The 24,140-nt window shown below is 39.6% G+C and overlaps 1 protein-coding gene across 5 annotated transcripts in view; it reads right to left on the bottom strand.

Moving 5' to 3' along the window:
- The window catches only part of CADPS2 (calcium dependent secretion activator 2), a 367,836-nt gene that overhangs the window by 32,622 nt on the left and 311,074 nt on the right, over nucleotides 1-24,140 (bottom strand). For all 5 annotated transcript variants that reach the window (XM_075208940.1, XM_075208941.1, XM_075208942.1 and 2 more), the window contains one exon: nucleotides 13,514-13,621. In XM_075208940.1, the coding sequence (XP_075065041.1) occupies nucleotides 13,514-13,621 (108 nt within the window). The remainder of the gene's footprint in view (nucleotides 1-13,513; nucleotides 13,622-24,140) is intronic.

Below are 24,140 nucleotides of genomic sequence, written 5' to 3'. Positions count from 1 at the left end.
ATAAGAAAAAAATACTATTTTTCAATCTTGGGCCATTTCCTACAAGATAAACTCCCAGCCCGAGAACACTATATCCTGCAAATCTATGTTTTGCACCATTTCTATTATATGTTAACACATTATTAAGGCAGGAAACATTTGCTGATTGATTTGGACATGTTGTAAATCCAAGTACAATTTATTAATATGGTTTTACTATCCTGTAAAAGTGCCAGCTGGATGGATAAGTTATTTTTATACCCCACAGGGCATCAGTGCTTTCAAAAAATAATTATTTTCACACATTACAAATCAACATATTAAAACAAATTAAATTTGGTTGGGAAATGGATTGCTAAAAGAAGAAGGTATTTTAGGTTTGTTTTATAGATTTACTATTATTGTAAATGTAGTGTAGTAAAGCTACAGGAAATGATCATGTTTTTAATTGGTCAACAATGTTCCTTTTGTGCGTGTAAACAACAATATTTACTAAAAATGCCTTATCATATATGTATATTAGACATCACGTCCATGCGTCAGGAGCCCTGTGCAATACTTATTTAAATCTTACAGAGCAATTGCTAGCAATTTACTCAGATTCTCTGGTCATGGACAGCTTTTTTTGGGGTATATAAACAAAATCCAGTTTAAATTTAAACTTGACAATGGTTGATAATATGGCATGTCATTAAGTTCTAGTTTCTCTTGCAAGTCTTCTGACACCAAAACAATATTTCTTTGCCGAGTTTATATACCCCATGCAACCATAGGAGCCAACTTTCAAAATGCTTTGGGGTGCTCAAAATAAAGCAATTACCTGCAACCCCCTCTGTCACGAACACCCCAGCCTGCCCCAGATACAGCAATCTGAACAACTGGCCGCGACTGGCGTCACTTTAGTCACTTAGCAATGAATACACTTTTTTTCTGCCACCACAAAGGATTTGTTATGGTGTCCTTTTGTTCACCAGAATCACTTATTAATGTTTGACACTTAAATCACATACACATGTAGCATAAGCCTCCCTGGGCTTCGCAAACTCACAAAGAATCATGGAGAATACGCTAGATAACAATATGTTTACTCTGAAAAATATTTCCAAGGCTTTAATTTCCAAGAAGGTAATAAACACTCATACAATAAATTGCACAAATGAGTTTCAGAAAATAAAATAGAAAATAAAAACCAGCGTCCCTACTTACAATTGGAATGTGAGGAGTACACTTTGAGAAGAATGAAACACTTCAGTCTTCATAGACCCCCTGAAAGAAATGAACACTGTACTCCTGATACACAGGATTTTTAAACCATTTCTTGTTGGCTCTTCACCACCCCCCCACCTTAGGAGTTTTATTTTCACCTAAGTTAAATGGATGCCCAAAATGACACAGGGTTTTCGAAGTAAATTATGTATGTCCTGAGACCTGGCATTTCACAAGACCTGAGTTCTCGCCTCTGCTCATTCGGCCTGGCTAAGTCTAACTCCTCTGCATACACAAACTACTCATAGATTTTATCTGTCTTTGGGCCTGGCTACTTTCACAAGACCATTGACACTTGCCTAGGTCAGACTTAGGTCAGTTAACAAAATACACTTTGAAAGGTTACATAAAATATTCACAGTGCTATACATAAATCCAACAGAAAATAACAATCAGTCATTAGATATTAGAGATGGTCACTGACCCCCGTGTTTTGGTTTTGGATCTGGATTACCGTCGTGTTTTGGTTTTGTTAAACCGCCATTGCGTGTTTTGGTTTTGTTTGGTTTTGTTTTGCTTTGCTATTTTGTTGGAAAATCAATGTTTTTGGGCCTAAAATAACCCAATTTAGTGCTCCAACTGTTTTAGAGATAAGTAATCTAATTGTTGAGGTAATAAATCATCCAAAAAAACAGTTTAATTCTTCGTTGGTAGGCCTTCATTTATTCTACACACAAAACAGATTGTCTTCCTCTCCATCTATGCATATTGGCAATGCAGCCATCGTCTTTGGATGTATATTACACCCTACACTTATAGTTAAATATGTAAAGAAATGGAAAAAGGCAGTTTGCTTTCTGTCTCTATAGGCTCCACTTGTTTAAAAAAAAAAAAAAAAATTCAGCCGTTATAGACTGCACAATATTATTTGAAATGGACAAAGCCAGTTTGGTTTCTGCCTCTATAGGCTCCCCTCCACTTGTATTAAAATACCAAAAAATTCAGCCGTTATAGACTGTACAATATTATGAGAAATGGACAAAGTCAGTTTGGGGTCACTCTGTCTATGACACCCTACCCTTAAGGATAAATTTCTTGACCTGCCTCTGGGATGACGATTCACCCCCAGCAGCAGCAGTGGGACTAACGCTTTCTTCAGAGGAATCAATAATAGTGCAGGAGTCATCCAGCCTTAAGTGGGATGCCGGGCTAACTCCGAGCGCTACTGAGGATATTGATGAGGATGGTGTGGTGGGTGTATTTTGTAGCCGTCGGGATGTCGGTGAGCGGAGGGTCTTAGCTGATGATGGAGTGCTTGTATTTTTTTGGGAAGAACTTTCAGCTTTTCCCAACACTTTGCCATGAACTCTCGTTAAATGGCGAAACATAGACGAGGTTCCAAGATGGTTAAGGTCTCTCCCTCGACTGACTGTGGCTTGACATACACTACAAATGGCTATACAATTGTTGTCTGGATTTGGGTAGAAATAATTCCACACATAAGAAGTGGATTTTTTTGTTTTATGCCCAGGCATGACAATGGCCTTTTTCTTGTCACGTGCCAGAACTGCTGCCACTGGTGCAGGACTTACACAAACAACCTCATCCTCATCAACATCCTCATTAGCGCCCTCGTCGCCTACATAAATCTCCCCCTCATCCTCTTCTAATTCCAAAGTGGCATCCTCAATTTGGGTATCACCGGCTACACTCGGGCTATTAAGGCACACATCAGCAGAATGCTCACGATTAGACATCCCACTGTTGGATGGACTCTCCACAGGGATTGTTGTCATTTGTGAATCAGAGCAAATATTCTCCTCTAATGCCTTACTGTTATCTTGCAGCTCGGCTTTGACGCGTAACAGTAGTTGTGCACCAATTGTAGGCTGGGTAACTTTTTGGGATCTGCCACTAATAGCCAAAGGTGAAGGCCTCATTCTCTCTTTGCCACTGCGTGTGTAGAATGGCATGCTTGCAATTTTTTTTTTATCATCACTTAACTTTTGCTCAGTTACACTTCTTTTTCGCTTCAATACAGTAAATTTTTACAGTAAATTTTTTTGGGGGTTTTGTTTTTTGCACTAATTTGGAAACACTCTGTTGTTTGACATCGCCTTGGCCAGATGACGTATTGGGAACACTAACATCAGGACTGGTGACAGAACCTGGTTGCTCATTCTGATCATATGTGGACTGCTTTGAATCCATTCTGAGCGCAAAGCACTGGGGAGTGCTAAAAATTATTTGGTAGATACTGCTGACAGATATGACTTTTGACAGCCAGAAATATTTATGCACAATTATGGGGGACACCCCAAAAGCACTGAGGAGTGCTAAAAATTAGTTGGTAGATACTGCTGACAGATATGACTTTTGACAGCCAGAAATATTTATGCACAATTATGGGGGACACCCCAAAAGCATTGAGGAGTGCTAAAAATTATTTGGTAGATACTGCTGACAGATATGACTTTTGACAGCCAGAAATATTTATGCACAATTATGGGGGACACCCCAAAAGCACCGAGGAGTGCTAAAAATTATTTGGTAGATACTGCTGACAGATATGACTTTTGACAGCCAGAAATATTTATGCACAATTATGGGGGACACCCCAAAAGCACTGGGGAGTGCCAAATATTAACAAAAAATAATAAACCTCTATCCTCCTCTCTAGCGATTTTTGTTAGAGCAATTGCAAGAAGAATATTGTATTCTCTGTCCCTTCTCTAATCAGCCTGTGACTACACCCTGCTCTCTCCCTCTGTCAAATGGCGATGGATTGCTATGGAGCCTGGTATTTATAATGTTGAAGTATCGCGAGAACCGAGCCCCGAGATCCGACGACGTCACGATGACGTTTGGCCTCGATTTGGATTCGGAACGGGTGGGAGAGTACCGAGCTCCTCAGCTCGGTACTCGGATACCCAAAGTTCGAGTGGGTTCGGTTCTCGGGGAACCGGACTCGCCCATCTCTATTAGATATACTACATTTTGTCACACCCTCTCCAATACGAGTGAACTTATTTGACGTTCTCATGCCTCCTAAGATTTATGTTGGAGGATTTGGAAGAGAGTGCGCGTGTTTCTGCAAAGAGGCGGCGTGTAGATGAGTAATGGACATGGCCAAGTTACATTTGAGGCATGCTCCTACACTGGTAAATGCAGCATTGAAGCGGCATCAATCATTGGCCATATCTCTGAATTGTCACCAAATTGGGACAAAAAGTCCTGAATTGTAGGACGGTCCACTAAAAACTGTTCTGCCTAAATTGGGACAGTTTTAAGTTATGTGTCCTGCAATTGTGTTTCTACATGATTGTAAGCCCCCATTTAATGTTGTCTTTTGATATTAAATTATAAAGGTAATTGCAGCAAAGGCAGCTTTTCTGTCCTTATTTTCCAGCTCTAAATGAAATTCTCCAAGGAAAAAAGCATACATACTATCACAGTATCAAGAGACTGGAAGTATAAAGAAATAATTTATATCATTATATACGGAGGCATGTTCATTATGAAGATTTGGATGTGTTTATCTTACAATGCAGCTTCTTCTAATTCAGGTGCAAGAAAGGTATAGACTAGAGGATACTCTTGTTCTTCCCTGAATCAGCCACACATTGAATTAAAGGCACCCAAACCACCCCAGCATAATTTCCCATTCCTGGTTACACTCTACAGAATTCCTTCCATCACACAACAAGACTTTCCTTCCAAATGTTCACTGAAAACTCTTTTTAGGTAGATTTATCAAATTCCGGAACAAACCTCCTAATCTCCCCAGGCTACTAACAGATTTCAACCCCTCTAAACAGTTCACATAAAACTTACATGTACTCTCATTTATGATCAAAGAACCCTCGGACCCCCAGACTAACATTTTTGTGTGATTGGATTCCACTAAACACGTTTTCCATTGCCATCTGGAGGCCCCAATATGCAATATGTAATATGTAGCACCCTCATGCATTAAACTCCTATTTCCCTACCTTGTGAGCACCACCTTCTTACCGCTTTGTCTGTCTGTTGATAACTAGCCTCGTTTTATGAGTATTTTTCCCAATTTCCAAAGCACTGCAGAGTATGCTGTGGCTATATAAATAAAATAAATAAATACTACACAATATTTATTTATTAACTGAATAGGACATATTTGGAGGAACCAAAATCATAACAATTGGCAGAAATAAGGTACAAATCAGACAGGGCAGCATCAGTCACAAGTTTCTATGTCATTAAAATTGCACAACCATGCTGTAACTTATACATTTTGAATGGTTAAATGACAGAGATTTGCACTGATGCTAAGCTAATAGCTGAAAGCACAGTTTGCTGACCTTGTTTCCATCCTGCAAACTGCAAAGAGGAAGCTGGCACCAGGGAGTGTAAAGGTGTGTCAGTGGTTCAATGGACTATGAGGATTGATGTGGATAAGCACTGTTTTTTTCAACAAGCAACACATTGTATTATTAGTTTTTAGTGGAGATCTCCTTTATATGTTCTGCAGTGGTCATAGCTATTTTGAAAAATATATTTAACACAGGTGTTGACAAATTATTCCAAACTTAAAACAGAGAGTGCCAAAAGTTAGGAGCCAGTAATTTTACAACGTAAACTATGCAAACTGTGTACAAAACATTAAGGGAAGGCAATGCACATGAACAGGTGTGGATATGCAAATATAATAATTCCAAAGCATGCTAAAATAGTAGATAATGTTGATAAAGGACAGCAGACTATTATAAATTAAGCAGCCAAAATGACCAGCATAAAATAACACAGACTTCACCCCCAGCACATGATATATCAGTATTGTGCCTCTCAGTACATGATATATTAATTATATGCTCCCAGTACACATGATATACCAACCTAGCACCATTCCATCGCACAAGATATGTCGCAGCCATAAGCACACGTGATATATCAGTCATGTGCCCCCCACTGCACAGCCCTGTGCATCACCAGTATATAACAGTCTTGTGCTCGCAGCATACATAACGTACCAGACTTGTGCCCTGTAGCTTATTATTATGCCCGTCCCTGTCCTCCAGCACACTATTATATTATGCTGATCCAGTACTCTGTTAAATCCGCAGCAAACTATTAGAACATTCAGTGACCCAGTGTATGTGATTTTATGCCATGCTCTTTCACGCTGATGTGAGTACCGGGTTATGGCAAAAACAACATAAGTTCAAGGATTTATTGTTCAAGGTTTTGCCAATGCTGATGGAGGCAATGTAATGGTGTGAAGTGTGTTTTTGTTGCACCCGTTGAGTTCACAGATATAACTAGAGGAACATTTAAATACCACATGTCATCTGAACATTAGATAAATCCCTTCATAACACAGTGTAGCCCATCTGTGAACATCGCTTTAAGTAAGATAATATTCCCTGCCAAAAGCCTAGTGACGTTCTGGAATGATTCCAGGACCATGAAAGTGAATTCACTGTAATGTAGTGGCCTTCACTTTTGCCAAATCTCAATCACTTTGAACATCTGTCGAATGAGATAGACCAAGCTTTTCCAGTCACCACTAGCTAATTTACAACAATATTTGGTCATATTGGAAGAGTTAACATGGAAACACACACAAAAATCCCCAGTGCACTGCTGTCAGTTATTAAAAAAAGACTAAATCAAACTGCCTTCTATTTGTAAATAAAAGGCAGAAGTCTTAGTTATACATATTCAAATATATAATAAGCCACCTCTACTTCATGGCACACTTCTAAATGGATTTAACAACTTCCATTTTGTGCATAAGACATAGAATAACATCCATGTGTTACACTTTTGACACCTAGTTGAGTTGAATTCACCCATTTCTAAGGGCAAATGGGAGACCATGTCTCAAATAAAGCAATATATAAAATATTAGAAATACAACAGAGATGATCCAGAGTTACATGTTTTTGGGAAAATGCTTGATGTGTTACCTGTGATCTCTTCTCCGTGTTCCTGTTTTAGGCTTTATTTTTATTCCTCTGTTTGGATGTGTTACATACAAGTCATGATGTATTCGTTATCCTGTGTATTTCATCATTTACAAAAAGCCTGGAACCATAGATCAGAATTCTAACACTTTATAATCTAATCTAAAGATTAATACAAAAAATAATAGAAAATATTGGCACACATTTTATTGTGGTGCCAATGAAAATTAGTAGGAATACGTTCACTTGAAATTAATTACTATGCCCCTTACATTACTCCATAGTACCCAGCACATTCTTATCCACAGCAAAAAATATAAATACAACAGCGCTCAAGAGCTAAACTTTAAACATTAATCTTAAGCACAACAACAATAGATGCGTGGATAAACTACATGCAATATATATTTGCTCCTGAGGAAGTCCCACTGTGTTGGGACGAAACGCGTTGAGCTGTGGTCGCTATTGGCATCGTTATTACTACTATATGTGAGTTACTACTACTCTTTTTAATAAATTGTCATTTTCATACTTTTACATTGCATCCTTTGTCTATTTTCATCCATTTCCGCCCTGGATGACCTTTGACTGAGGAATTGCCATCTGAGAGTTCACTCTACATCATCTGGTACGCAGTATAAGCTGTTTGTGTTTGGAGGTGTACTCTTAAGATTAACCCATTTGGTGCCGGGCTAACAATTGATCCTGGGGGAGGTTTATCACATGTGGTGATATATTACATAAACTCTATTACACTATATGAGTTTTTCTATTTTTTGACCCACATTATCGCTATTGTTGGAGAGGGGGAGATATTACCTCAGAAGAGGAACTCCGATTCTACCACACGGAACATGTATATGGTACGCATTTTATTACATCTTCCCATATTACTATCAATACTACACATTGGAGCGCCATACTTGTTTATCTATCCGCATATATATATATATATATATATATATATATATATATATATATATATAACAACTTCCACAATTGAGCTCAAAATGGATGATACCATGAACTTAATCTACATATAGGAAATGTAAAACAAATAATCGTTGTATTAATACATGGAAATCATCATGCTATCATTAAAATATTAAGAAAGTCCGTAGAATTAAATCTATCTTTGTGTATAATAAGATCCCACAATTAACTTGAGGATCCAGCCCCCAAATATCAGTAAACAAATAATCAATGTCTTTGCTCATTGTCTATTATATTATATCCACTACCTTATATTTGGTAGTGCCAAGTATATTACTTCTTAGTGGTACAAAGCATACTATACTCATCACACCATACCCAGCACATTATTCCCTTCAGTTTGAAACACATTATGTCTGTCACTTACCAGAATACTATATACAGCAATGCCAAACATACTTATACCAGTATATACACATGTATCGATTATATATGCACCTATATTAGATATAAGTCTAGCCTACTCTTCCGGGTGCCTCCAGAACTTCAGGGAATCCTCCTCTGCTCCTGGGAATTTAGACTATCCACCCAGGGTCCTTCCACTCCTCGTCTAAAAAGGGTGGGGCCTTGATGACGCGATTTGAACCTCCCATCATATGATATATATTATAAATCGAACGATCACACACAGGGTGGGCATAACTGTCTACAATTCTGTTTAGTCCTCAATCTAACACCATATATTGTACTGGACAAAACATCTCTTTGTAAGACTGTCTATTAGGGATGTGCACCGGCGACTTTTGGTGTCTCGTGTTTTAGATTCGGATTTCCGCAATGTTTTGGGTTCGGATTTGTTTAGCAAAACACCTGCCAAAAGGTTTTGGTTCGGATTTAAGGTTTTGGATTCGGTTTTTTTTTTAAAAAAAGCATAAAAAGTTCAAAAATCAAGTTTTTGGGCTTATTTTCACTCCTACGCTATTATTAACCTCAATAACATTCAATAACAAGCATTTCCACTAATTTACCGTGTATTCTGAACACCTCACAATATAGTTATTAGTCCAAAACGTTGCAACGAGGTATCTTTCTGGACTGTGTAGTGGAGTGGTCCCCACAATATAATAAGAAAACCATCAACTGGTCTTAATCGCACCAAAAAATGTACCTGGACTGCATAGAGGAGTGGGTCACCACAATATAAATTAAAAACCCTGAACTTGTATGATTCGCACCAATACTGTACCTGGACTGCGTAGAGGAGTGGGTCACCACAATATATATAATAAGAAAACCATCAACTGGTATGATTCGCACTGAATAATGTACCTGGACTGCGTAGAGGAGTGGGTCACCACAATATAAATTAAAAACCCTGAACTTGTATGATTCGCACCAATAATGTAACTGGACTGCGTAGAGGAGTGGGTCACCACAATATAAATTAAAAACCCTGAACTTGTATGATTCGCACCAATAAATGTATCTGGACTGTGTAGAGGAGTGGTCACCACAATATAATTAAAAAACCCTCCACGGGTCTGAATTCCCAAAAAAAAGGTTCTGGACTGCGTAGTGGGGTGGCCCCGGTACACAATTTTTTACCGGGGCCACAATATTATTAAAAAACCCTACACGGGTCTGAATTCCACCCAAAAAGTTTATGGACTGCGTAGTGTAGTGTTCCCCACAATATTATTTAAAAATTTTGCAGCAACAGTCAACGTTGTTTAATATCTGATACACCTCTATCTGGACTGCATAGTGGAGTGGTCCCGGTACCCAATTTGGTACCGGGGCCACAATACCTCCTCCAACCATGGTACAGACCATTCATCATTGAGATCCCATCAAGTATGTTAAAGACAGACAGGGTCGAAGTGTTATTGGTTGACTTTGTAAACCAAAAAACTGTCCCTGTTGCCCATAGTCGTGCAATGAAGACTGACTTTTTCATTTAAAGGCACCATCTTTCAAGTATAGTGTTTGTAAGTCATATTATACTTTTGGTAAAATTTGTTTAATTTGTTCCTCTTTATGGGAATTAGTAATAAAATTAAAGTATTAAATAGAATTAAAGTATTAAATATAGTGGTATAGAGTGGTAGTGTGGTATAGAGTGGTCCCCACAATATAATAATAAAACCCTCAACTGGTCAGAATTCCACCAAACAAGTATCTGGACTGCGTAGTGGGGTGGCCCCGGTACCCAATTTGATACCGGAGCCACAATACCTCCTCCAAGTTCCAAGTGTAGTGTTTATAACATCTTAACACTACACTAATTCTAGCACGTCAAAACCTCTTGTTTTAAATTATGACAGGGCATTTAACTTTTGATTTAATTTATTGAATTTGTTGGCATTTTCTTTTACTTTTTGAACATGGCAAACGACTGTTGAATGGTCACATAATGCCAAAAAAATAGTTGCAAGATGGAATTGTCCTTGGGCCCTCCCACCCACCCTTATGTTGTTGAAATAGAACATGCACACTTTAACAAATCAATCATTTCAGAGACAGGGCCTACCAAACAACTGTGGCTGAAGTGATTGGTTTGTTTGGGCCCCCACACCAATAAAACAATTCATCTCTCCCTGTACAAACTAAACAGGCTCTACTGAGGAAAGATGTCGTCCTCATCCTTAACCAACCTCTGATTCCTCTCCCCCTACACTGTGTACTTCCTCCTCCTCACACATTATCAATTCGTCCCCGCTGGACTCCACAACCACAGGTCCCTCTGTACTGTCTGGAGGGCAGTGCTGTACTTCATTGAGGAATTGATTATTCATTTTTATAAACATCATTTTTTCAACGTTGTGAGGAAGCAACCTCCTTCGCCGCTCACTGACCAGGTTCCCCGCTGCACTAAAAACTCTTTCCGAGTACACACTGGAGGGGGGACAACTCAGTTAAAAAATAGAGCCAGTTTGTACAGGGGCTTCCAAACTGCCTTTTGGAGTTCTACCACGTCACTACCTTTAGTTAATTTAGATTGCAAGGCTTGTAAATATAAATACTTTGAAGATAAAAAAAAGCAGGCTGCACAGACTGTGGAGCTAGAAAGTGAAATTAAATGGACCACGTTACTTTGGTGGCTATCTATGCCCCCCCCCCACCCTACACTTGTAGTTGAATATAAATAAAGCAGCCTGCATAGACTGTAGAACTAGAAATTCAAATATACAAAGAAATAAACAAAGGCAGTTTGGTATCTGTCTGCATCAGATCCACTCTCCACTAGGAGTAAAACAGAAAACTATTCAGCCGTTATATAATCTAGAATATAAATAGAAATTGAGAAAGGCAATTTGGTATCTGTCTGCATCATAATCATCAACATCCTCCTCAGCGCCAGCTACATCAATATCCTCCTCCCGGTGTACAACATTCACACCTTCATTAGCCAAATCTGTAACTGGACTGTGGGTGATCCTTCCAGCATATGCAGAGGGCGTGCTGCAAATGCTGGATGGAGTCACCTCTTCCCGTACAGTGATGGGAAAGTCAGGGTTCACAACCAACAACACCCTTGGACTCACCTTGGGGATTTGTGATGTCATCTGTTTAGAAGGCAGAGTTCTTTGCTGTTTTGTTGTTGTTGCTGACAGCGTAACTCTCTTAAATTTTTTGTAGGGGGGGAGGAGGAGGGCTTAGATCCTTGGGTGAAGCTTGACCACTAGTCATGAACACGGGCCAGGGCCTAAGCCGTTCCTTGCCACTACGTGTCGTAAATGGCATATTGCCAACTTTACGTTTCTCCTCAGATGATTTTAAGTTTCTCTTTTTGCTATTTTTTGAGAACTTGGGCTTTTTGGATTTTACATGCCCTGTACTAGGAGATTTGGCATCAGGCTTGCCAGACGACGTTGATGGCATTTCATCGTCTATGTCATGACTAGTGGCAGCAGCTTCAGCATTAGGAGGAAGTGGGTCTTGATCTTTCCCTACTTTATCCTCCAAATTTTTGGTCTCCATTATATGTAGCACAAGAGAGCGTACCCCTAAGCCACACACACTCGGCAAAGCCTTTAAAAATTATATGCGGCACAGGAGAGTAGCACTGGACTTATACTGCTGAATCAGTGAACTTTGTGATAGCAGTACCACTGGACTTATACTGCTGAATCAGTGAACTTGGTGATAGCAGTACCAATGGGCTTATACTGCAGGATTGGTTTTGCAAATTTTGTTTTATTTTATTTTACTTTTTTTTATTTTTTAAAACACTTTGGAATAATGGGGAAATAACTATGCCCTTAGAAGCACAGAGCACAGGACACAGCACAGGACCCAGCAGCACCACTGAACTCAAAATTGACAGAGCACAGCACACAGCACCACTGGACTGATACTGCAGAACACAGCACAGCACAGCACAGCACAGAACTAAACAGCACAGCACAGAACTAAACAGCACAGCACGAGATCTACCAGGACAGAGGACCACCTAACACACCCTCCCTCTACCCTGATCAATGCCCGAGTGAAGATGGCGGCGACTAGCTGGGAATTTATAGGATCCGAGTATCGCGAGATCCGACAGCGGGATTATGACTCAGAGCCTCGGTTTCAAGTTTGCATTTGGCGCCAATACCCGGATGTCTCGGATCCGACTCGGATCGGAAAGGTTCGGGTGGGCTCGGATTCACAAAATCCGAGTGCGCTCATCTCTACTGTCTATGTGATACCCTATTAAAGCTTTTGACATTTCCTAGTACTGGCAAATAAGTGCTAGTAGCACATAAGTGACATTAATATTTACATAAACTATTAGAAATCACATATTTTAAAATGGTGCGTGGTAATGTTATGATTTCAAAGCTGAGAATTGATGAAGTCACATATAGCTCAGCGTTCCATGCACTACCAAAAAACACTAGAGCAGGAACTTCATTTGTCACAGTGTATATATTTTACAGAACACAGGCAATAATAAACCATTAATTCAATTTACAAATTAGGTAGAAATTTGAAAAATAACGTGGCAGAGATTTGGTTAATTTTGGTTTGAAATTTACAAAACACTGGGAGTTTTGCTGGGACCTTTTTCAATGGTCAACTAGAAGCAACAAATCATGTATTTTTAGTTTTGTTAAATGATAAATTTTATACTGCCTCTAGAAGACCACAAAGATAAGATGCATTTTATATGAAAGAAGTAACAATAAAATGTAACCACAAATATACAACTATCCAGCAAAGCAAAAAAAAGGTTAGGAACCCAGAAGAAATAAATAATTCCAAATGATTTCATGTGAGATCTTGCTAGGTAATAGAGAAATCTACAATTTCTACCATGAGAGCTTTTACAAGTAGCACGTTAACACTTTACAAGATGTATTTGCATTTTCGATTCAACCTAGTAACAGATGAAAGCTCTAGGTCAAGGAAACGTAAACATTTATGCTATACTGTATGATGCTTTACTGCCAAAATTTACTTACATCAAACAACTTTTCTATGTACATTTCCTCATTGACTTTTTCTCGTAGTACATCCTGATTTTGTCGAACAAATGTGATGTAGGTATCAGCAAGGTCCAGTCCAGGTTTCTAGAAAGCATAACATTTTTTAATTTACATCATATAAAATAAGATACACATTCTTACAATAAAACTAAGGGTAACATTTAACAAAAAATAGGCAAAGTTCATAGACTTTTCTTGCTGCTCAGCTTGGACATTTGTTGTCTATGTTATCTATTTCCTGTTTGTATAAGGTCCACATGTATATCACATAAACAACCTGCTACAGATAATGAGGGGGGGGGGGGGGATATATGAAAACTGGTGCTTCTAAAAAAAAACAAAGCTAAGATGCATTTACTGTGAAAGAAATGCCAATAAAATATACACCACAAATATACAACTTCCCAAAAAACAGTTTAGGTCGGCGGTTCCCAAAGTGTGCGCCGCGGCACCCCTGGGAGCCGCGGTGCTGTCACAGGGGTGCCGCGGGCCAGCCAGAGAGAATACAAACAAAACAAAAACTTACCAATTCGTGTGGCGCCGGGACCCAGCATCCTCCTCTCTCATGCAGCTCGACATTCAGTGACAAGCTGCGTGACAAGCTGCGTGAGAGAGGAGGATGCTGGGTCCCAGCGCCGCGCGGATTGGTAAGTTTTTGTGTTGTTTGTATTTTCTCTGGCTGGCCCGCGGCAGAGTGAGAGGTAGCGTGACAGGGGGCAAGAGGAGGGGAACAGCGTGACAGAGGGCAAGAGAAAGTGGACAGTGTGACAGAGGGCAGAGTGGACAGCGTGAGAGGGGGCAGTGTGTCTGGACACAGAGGGGGCATATTTGCATACAACTTAATAAGTATTTCTGTCCTGACCTAAATACTTATTAAATTTTTTTGACCCAACTACTTCTAAAACAGGACTGCTCAGTAATAATTTTGGAGGGGTGCCTTGAAAAAAATATAGAGGCTCTGAGGGTGCCGCGAACTGCAAAAGTTTTGGAACCACTGGTTTAGGTGAATGAATTTTAAATTGTGTTTCATGTTCATATTTCCTAATTGCAAACCTAGCAATATTGTAGGAAAACATACAAATTGGTTGCTGGAAAGGGTGGGTGGCCAGGCCAGGGGGGCAAGGACACATAATTTGGATGCATACCATGTCTTTTTGGGGGCATGTCTAGTGCTTGGAAACCCCCAACCACCTCTCCTGAAAACATCCTTGAATTGCTGCATGCAGCAGAGGCAGGTCCTCTTGCCACCTGCTCACCATGATGATGTTGCGGGAACATATCTCACAACGTCCTAGTAATCAGAACAAAAATGCAGACTACCAGGTTGATGGGACAGCCCCCTCAGATCCGGACTGTTCCACCTATATCAGGACAGTGGGGAGGTTTGCTATGGGCAACACCAACCAATTACTTTTACACCAATTTACAGAGAGTAAAAAAGTTACAAACTGCCCTTCTTTCACCAACTTTGTCATGTTCCTAATCTCCAAACTGAACTTGATATATGTTTACCCAGGATTAGTAAGAAACCAGTTCCAGTCGCATTAGATAAACATTGGTGCTCATTAAATCTGTATGGATATTTTGGGCACCAACAAGTACTCAAGAAGCAATTTTAACATTTACAGTCTGCATAGCCAACAAGATTAACTAGTTAACATGAATCAAAATTGAATGCAAAACATAAACAATGTTAAAGTGTGCACCCAACACAATCCGATACCTGGCAACTGGCATGATATTTCAGTTCATATGGGCTGAAAATAATCACAAGCTTTATAATTATCCACGGGAGTATATTGGGAATGGCAGAAAATACAGTCAGAAGATGAGTGCACACAAAGACAACAGCGGTCATTTTCCGGCTGCATTTCCTGCAATGAACCAACACACTGTGATGGACCAACAAGTCAAGCAGCAGGATTGGTCCATATGTGGCCAGCCTTACAGGTAACATTACTACAGAATGCAATGGATCTTAGCTATGAATAACTTAAACAAAAGATGTCTATCAAAATAACTAAAATTGACAATACACACATTATATATATATGTATAGACACACATTATATATATATATATATATATATAGACACACATTATATATATATATATATATATATATATATATATATATATATATATAGACATATATATATATATAGACATATATATATATATATATATATATATAGTGTGTGTATATATATATATAGTGTGTGTGTGTGTGTGTGTGTGTGTGTGTGTGTGTATGTATGTATGTATATATATATATATATATATGCACATGTATATACACACACACATAAACACACACGCATACTACTTGCCCGAAATGATGTGGACAGCCGAACATCCCATCTATATGTGCTTATTGAAAATCTAGTTTAAAAACTATGGGCTTTAATATGGAATTGGTTCCATTTTGCGCTATATCAGCCTCCACTCATCTGCCAAGGTCTTCCATTAGATTTTGGAACATAGCTGCAGGGATTACCATTCATTCAGCCACATGAACATTAGTGAGGTTAGGCACTGATGTTGGGTGATAAGGCCTAGCTTGCAGTCAGAGTTCCAATTCATCTAAAAGGTGTTTGATGCGGTTGAGGTCAGGTCAGCCAAGTTCTTCCACTCAGGAAACCATTTTTTGATAGACCTTGCCTTGTGCATGTGGGTCTTCACAAACTGTTGGCAAAAACTTGGAAGCATACAATTCTCTAGATTTCCCTTTACTTGAAATAAGAAGCCATGGCCAAACAATGAAAAATAGACCCAGACCATTACTCCTCCTCTATTAAACCTTACAGTTGGCTGTATACATTCAGTTAGGAATCATTCTACTGGCATCTGACAAATCCAGAGTCTGTCAGTCTGCCAGATGGTGAAGTGTGATTTTTCACTCCAGAAAATGTGTTTCCACTGCTCCAGAGTCCAATAGTGGTGTGCTTTACACCACTCTAGTCAACGTTTGACATTTTGCATTGTGATTTGAGGCTTATGTATGGATGCTCGGCTATGGAAATCCATTCCAAGAAGCTCCCAGAAAACAGTTCTTGTGTGTACGGACCTTCCAGCAGCAGTTTGAAACTCTGTATTCAGAGTTGCAAACATGGACCAAAGATCTTCATGTGCTACACGCTTCAGCCCTTTGTGGTATCGTTCTATGAACTTGTGTGGCCTAGCGCTTCATGGCTAAGCTGTCGTTGCTCCTAGACATTTTGAATTCACAGTTACAGCACTTACAGTTAAATGGGGCAGCTGGCATAAAATTGGCAAACTGACTTGTTGGAAAAATGGCATCCTTTGAAATTGCCCCATAGAAAGTCAATGAGCTCTTCAGTACGACTATGGAGATTGCATGCTTGGTTTTATGCACCTGTGCTCAATGGATGTGGCCGAAATGGCCAAAACACACTAATTAGATGGAGTGTCCACATACTTGTGGCCATGTATTAAATAAAGCTTAAGCTAAAATGTGCTAAAGAATTATTTTTTTTTAGATATTTGTATTTATTCACCATATGCTAGATTTGCACAAGTAGTTGATTTCTTTATTTACAACGCATTTAAGGATGGCTTTGCATAAAGCAATGGAAACATTTGAAGGTCATATAAAGAAATATGACTTATTTGTTTTAATAGAAATACGTTTAAGAAACATTTACATATCTTAAGTGTTTTTTTTGGCTTTTAAATCAGGTAATGTTCAGGAAAAATGTACTTTACAATTTCATTTGATAACATTGCATAGCTGTTACTGCAGCTACCTCACATCCTCGGAATGTCGAACAGCAAATGTTTAGAGCCTGTAAGTGTCAATGTTACCATGTACAATAAGGTGCAATCAACTGACTAACAGCACAATAATTTTCAATGAAGACAAAACCCATCAGCCTTGTAAGAAGCACTCACTTCTTTCAAATTCACAATACAGGTTTAGTTTAGTAGAGTTTTACTCTAATTATATTTAAAATAATTACTTATTGTTTTAATTTTGGAAAAATATAAAGCCTGTACTAAATTTGCTTTCTCTCTTTTTTTTTTTTTTTACCATGTCAAAACTAGATTCAGAATTTAAATTACTTCCCCATGCATATACATATATGCATGGGGAAGTACAGTGGCACAATGGTTAGCACGGTTTCCTCCCAGAGTTGAAAAATATACAGGTAGATTAATTGGCTACTGATGAAATGGACACTGGTGTGTGTGTGTGGTAGGGAATTTAGATTGTAAGTTCCAATGGGGCAAAGACTGATGTGAATAACTACATATCCTTGGTACAGTGTTGTGTAATGTGATTTGAGTTATAAACAATAATAAAGAATGTGCTTAATGTATCTCTAACTGTTAATGTGTGATATAGCATGTAGAATCTTTCTATAATATACATCCCCCTCTATCCTGATTTGAGGGGACTGTCTCGCCATCCCATGGATCAGGGTATTTGTCCCGATTCCAGGACAGTGGGGAGGTGGGCCCCCCTGATGGGGCCCCTTCAATGCAGCTGCAGGTGAAGCACTGGGCGTGGCACTCCCCTTCGCCCTATGTGGCATGTACACACCCCCTTCTTGTGAGCACTGCATTATAGTGCCCTGATTAGGGTAAAAGAAAAGTTGTATGGTATGATATGACACCATATGTATTGCTGGTCATATATATCATCATCACCACCATTTATTTACATATTGCAACATAACAGCAGACAATGGGCAATGAGCCCCAAAATAAAGCTGTAATACTGTAAATCAAATCTAAATTGATTGAATCATGGAGATAAATGTTGGAAGTGGTTTGGTTGTTTGGCTCCTCCACTAGATTCGACACTGGTCCTTGACTTGCTGAGTTGTAGGATCAGTCCAAGTGTGACAGGCTTATGTGTGCCGTGTACCCTACTTTTATGTATTTATCTTTCCCTGTAGTCTATAGCTAATGCATATCACTGTATGGATACACAATTTATGTAATCTATTCTATATTTATGTGTAAAATCTATGTATGTATATTATCTATTTAATGCAAGCTTAGACAATGTGGTTCTTCAGTTTTTTTACATCCTTTGTTAACATCTTTAGTATTTTGTAGAGGGTGAACTTTGAGAAGGGAAGGAAGATAAAGGGGAACTGGGAAGAAAAGGAGAGGGTGGGTGAGAGAGAGAGGTGTGTCATCTATTTAGTTACTATTAGATATCTCTGGTGTTGAAATAGCTTCTAAGACGTAGTTTTGTCTCCAGTTATATGGGAACCAAGGCTCCCATATTTGAGAACATTTATTGCCTTTGAAAATGCAGAAAGTGTGTGATCTGTTCTACAGACGCTATAAACGATACTTTATTTTTAATTGTTTGTATAGGGGGACGACATATTTTGTTTCATACATTTTGTAGCATGAAGAGCACTAAATATTAGTGTATCTAAGCATTTAAAAAAGGTAGAGATTTGTAAACATAGGAGAGACAAACAAGGAGTTAAATGAATATTTGTAATGTAGTGGTATGAATAGCTTGTCCATTGCAATTGTATGTGGAAAAGAATGTATCTGTAAATATTCATAAAGCTTTAATCGAGAGATGTTATACCTCTAAGACATGAGGCTAAGGACTGCCATGGGTCCCCATAAAAAAAATCATATGTTAACTTAGGTCCCGCTCATCTTCTTCCATAAACAGGGCTAAGAATGAGAAGATCCTTGGAGAAGAATCTGATTTATCAAGGAGAGTGGTCAAAGGGGACAGACCTATGATCTGACCATATTGATTGATACACGTATTCCAGGAAAGGCAAGAAAAACCTGAGAACAGTATTTTCAGGGTTAGAAGGAACACATGATGGATACCAATGCAGTTAGAATTGCACTGGATGTTTCATTTTGTACCACGTTCAAATTTGTAGGAGGTGAAAACCATGGCAAAAGCTGGTTTATAAGTAACATGGTTTTATTTCTTCAGTGGTTCTGGTCAAGATTTCAAATTTTAACTTAGGTGGTTTAGCCATTCAGATAAATATATACTTTTGTAATTGTTTAATAGTATCTCCATGGAAACAGACTGGAATTGTTTGAAATGTATACAAAATTCAAGGGAGGACATTCATTTTTATGGTTACTATACACCTGCACAAGTAGATAATGTGCTGTCCCCCATGCATGTAGTTCTGATTTTATGCTGACAAATAGGAGATGGGTGGGGGAGTTTCCTTTATATTGAGAACTTAACACTTTTAGTGGTGTTCTCCTGTATGGCTAAGCCAGAGTCATTTTATTGGCAAGGGAGATTGTCATGTTGAATTGTTGCGATCAGTCCTGCTCTAATTGTTATGATCAGTTCTGCTCTAATTTACTCACCTCTATTAACATGTTTTCCTTGACATGGTCTGTTTGGTCCTGTCACTATTACATTATACTATGCATTGTTTTTCTCTATTGATACATCTGTGCATACTCATAGCTTTTCAGAACAGAATCTTCATGTTTCACAACGCTTACTAGGTAGCTAATATGGCCCCCCTGCCCCCTAGCTTCAATATGTCCACTTCAGGATAATTGTCTTCCACGGTCCCCACTGAGCCCTCTGCTCACAGCTGGCCCGTGGATGCTTATAGCATCCTTCCCATATCCCTACCAGCTATTTAGGCAGGTGTTTTGTCCTCCACCCAACCGCATACCCTCTGTATTCCCAGACCCACTCCTAACCCTCCACACTCTCAGTCGTCACATTCTCCTCCATCACTCAGCCACTCAGCCTTCGGGCATTACAAACTCCATCTTTGCTTCCACAGCATGATTCTCCTCCACTAACATTCTCATGACTTTACAGATTATTTCGTACAGCGTGAAAGGACTCATCTCACCCCAAAAACTTTCCAAATTGAACATGTCACTAAGATTAAATGTTTCTTCAGGAAACACACTCAATTTAGGTTGAGAAGATTCCCTCCTACCTACCATGCCTGTGATCATACCCGGAAGAGGCACGGGGTGGGATGGTCCTCAGGACAAGGAAGGCAGATACCTATTCTGGTTGGCATAGTTTGGTTGGCAAACTATGCTCCTAATTGTGACCAACACAAATTTTTCAAGAAAATCAGTGGCGTGCTCTTGCAAGTCGAGTAGGGAGAATTGATTTCAGGGTGCGATTTTAATGCAGTCCTGACCCCTAGTTTAGACACATCTACCCACCCAGTATGCCCTGCTTGATCGGAGAGATATCATGAATTCTAGAGCATTGCAGGCCTCCCTGCATCTTCACAATCTTTATGATACACTGTAATCCCCTCACCACGGACTACTCCTACTCCCCTGTCCACAGCACTTGCTCTAAAATTGATATGGCACTGCTCAGCACAATCTTGCTTTAAAACTTACTGCTTCCCACAATCACCCTATTACAAGGTCGGATCACTTACTTCACGACCGCAATACGATCACCCACCTCAAATCCCTCCTCTCTGAATATTTCGACACTAATGACTCCACGAAGGTCTCTCACATGACTCTGGGAAGCCCATAATCTCTTGAAACGTTAAAAATATAAATCTAATCCGAACCATTCCATTCTTCAAAAATTCAGTTTGGTAAGGAGAGAACTCAATCTTCACCTAGCACACCAAGTGGCCAATAAGATAAAATGATGAACCAGTGTTATTATGACTAAGGAGATAAGGTGACAAGTTATCAGTTACTACACTCTGTGCGAAGATTTCAGCCCGTAATCTACTCGCTGTTCAAGACGCCAGTGGAGTACTTGTTTAAGATCCCCAGAAAATTTGATCAGAGTTCCAAAAATACTATCTTAAAATCTATAATCTTTCTCAGCCCCCAGATGATTTAACGCATTTGGAATTTCTGTCTGCTGTCCGGTTACCCAAATTGTCGCCTCATAAAGCTGACCAACTTTGCACTGAAATCACTGTTGAAGTGATTAAGTTGTGAAAAACCAGAATGAGGGAAAGGCCCCTGGCCAGGAGGTTTTCTCTGCAGCTTACTATAAAAACTTTAAAATATTCTTGCCCCCTATCTCGGCACCCTTTCTATTCCATTCTTCAAGGGCACCCATGGTCCAGGGACTCATTAGAAGCCTGGATCACCATTATCCATAAGGCGGGCAAAGGTGTTCATAGCCGTGTAAATTATTGTCACATTTCCATCGTCAATAATGACATTAAATTATACACTGATATCCTTGCGGAAATACTCAACTCCGTCCTCCCTTCCCTGGTGTAATTCGACCAGTTTGGCTTTATTCCTGGCAGGCAGGTGAGGAACAACACAGGGAGAACCATTGACCTTATCCATATCCTAAATTCAAAAAAATCCTTCCATCATTCTTTCTCTTGATGCAGAGAAGGCTTTCAACAGGATCTCATGGCAATTTCTTTACCAGACTTTTGACACAATTTGGCATTACAGGAAACTTCTTAACTGGTGTTAAACCTTTATTCTCCCACCCCTCCACAAGGAATATGGTTGAATGGTTCTCCCTCAGACCCTATCTTTTTTTTTATAAATGGTACCCACCTAGGTTGCCCCCTCTCCTCCCTAATCTTTATCCTTATTATTGAACCCCTAGCAGCTACCATCAGGCCTTATCTGGATATATGGGGTATGGACACAGATGGTCTGGAAAGCAAACTATCAATCTTTGCAGATGATGTATTGTTCACTCTCCAATAGCAGAGTATCTCCCTCCCGCTAAATCTGAAGCCCTACTGCTCAATTTAACCGCCCTCCCCTAGAGGGTCAACATCTTCTGTCACTCATTAATTTTAAATGGCAATGTAAAAGATAAAGTACATGGGAGTCTATATTATCAGCTCATATGAGTCCCCTTACAATGCAAATTTCCAAGTTTTTTTTCCGCTAGGATTAAATCAGATATTTTTACCTGGCACTCTCTGATTATTTTGTGGCTGGGTAGGATTGCTACTGTGAAAATTAATACCCTCTGTAAGCTTCTCTGCTTCAAACCCTCCCAGTTCTGGTACCTCTCTTGGATCATCTTGCCATTCAAAAATGCTTGACTAAATTTATTTGGAACAACACATCTCCCAGAATCAAACTGGTTATTCTTAAGAAGCTCATGGCTTGAGGGGGTACCCCGATCTGAAAGCATACTATTGGGCTACTCGCCAAATTGTGGCCTCTATTGCTCCCCCAGGCTCTCTCTCCTGTCCTGATATTGAATCTAAATTTCTCCAACTCGATGTGCTCTCTGGTATTTGGGGCCTCCCAAAAATGCACAGATCATCCCTTGTTAAAACCTCACCCATCTTGTCTTTCTCAGCGAGGATCCTGAAGACTGTAAATGCCACCTGTCCATATCTCCTTCTCCCCTGTCCATTACACCCTGACTACCCACCAGGTCAGCCCACCTCCTCCTTTTAGGCCCACTCAACCTACCTCCCCATTTCAGATTCTCTGTCTCTCATCACCCTTGAGAAGCATGGTCTTTTTGCTTTATATTATCCTTCTTGACAGTCTATTAGTTGTAGGGAACAGACACGAGAGGGAGTGGGATAGGGATCTGGGACCCCCTTCCCGAAGGAGGATTATTGGAAAACTGTCAGGGCCCAGGTAGCCTCTAGCAAATTCTCCACTCTGTATTTAAAGTGTACTACAGATGGCATCGCACTCCTGGCAAAGTCTATAATTTACCCTCTGCTTGCTAGTTATGGCCAAATTGGAACCTATATGCATATCTGGTGGTCCCACCCAAAGATATCCTCTTTCTGGGACAAGATCCAGACTCTTCTCTCCTCGCTCCCTTTATGCTCAGTCCAGAAGAATCCCTGGTCCTTCCTCCTCTGCCATCCTATTCCTTATGCTGACCACCCCTCCGCAAAGCTGGCTTCTCATACTGTTGCTGATGCCCATTGCCATATCTTGGAAGCAGGATCCTCCCTGCTTCTCTTTCAATTTATGGTTCAATAGCCAGAATGGAAAAAAAAATTACTCTCATTAATCACCTGCTTTTCAAGGACAATATATTTCATAAAATCTGGGCTTGTAGGCTACATCTGTAGTCTCACTGCCCCTCACTCATTGATTCCAAGTAGATTTGGGATGTGTAAGTGTAATAACGGAATGCTCCTCTGGAAAACTTATAGAGGATACTGGGCCCTGGTAAGCCTCTTTTAGTTTAGAGCCACAATCACTTCAATGCTATCTCAGTAGATAATGTTCATATTGCACAAAGTCGTCCATGGAGATGGTGGAGACCAGTCCGGTCAAGTGCTAAGTTAGTTCTACAGGCCCATGTAAAGGGCTGGTGCTCAGAAGACTCCAGAGGTATGCTATTAGACATCAATTAGGGGATAGAAATTCCCATAGGTATCATAAGCCAACTACAAATGTTTTTCCTTTGACAATCATTCTTTTACAGTATATTTTTAGAGAGTATCTTGAGGATCACAACTGAAATGTGTGTTTCTGCTCCAAGCGCCTAACCACGCCCCCCAATGCAGATATATTTTGAATTGTGAGAAAAGCAAGGGCCTTTTAGCTATGCCACTGCACATATAGTGCCCTAAAATAAAACTGAATTGGAAATAGCATATAGATTACTCTCCTGGAGACCTCCATTATTAGTCATGGTACAAACAAGAAA

The sequence above is a fragment of the Mixophyes fleayi genome, chromosome 4 (genome assembly GCF_038048845.1).
Source record: "Mixophyes fleayi isolate aMixFle1 chromosome 4, aMixFle1.hap1, whole genome shotgun sequence".
NCBI lineage: Eukaryota > Metazoa > Chordata > Amphibia > Anura > Limnodynastidae > Mixophyes > Mixophyes fleayi.
The sequence above is the reverse complement of the archived record's forward strand: the minus strand, read 5'-3'. Positions and strand labels throughout refer to the sequence as shown.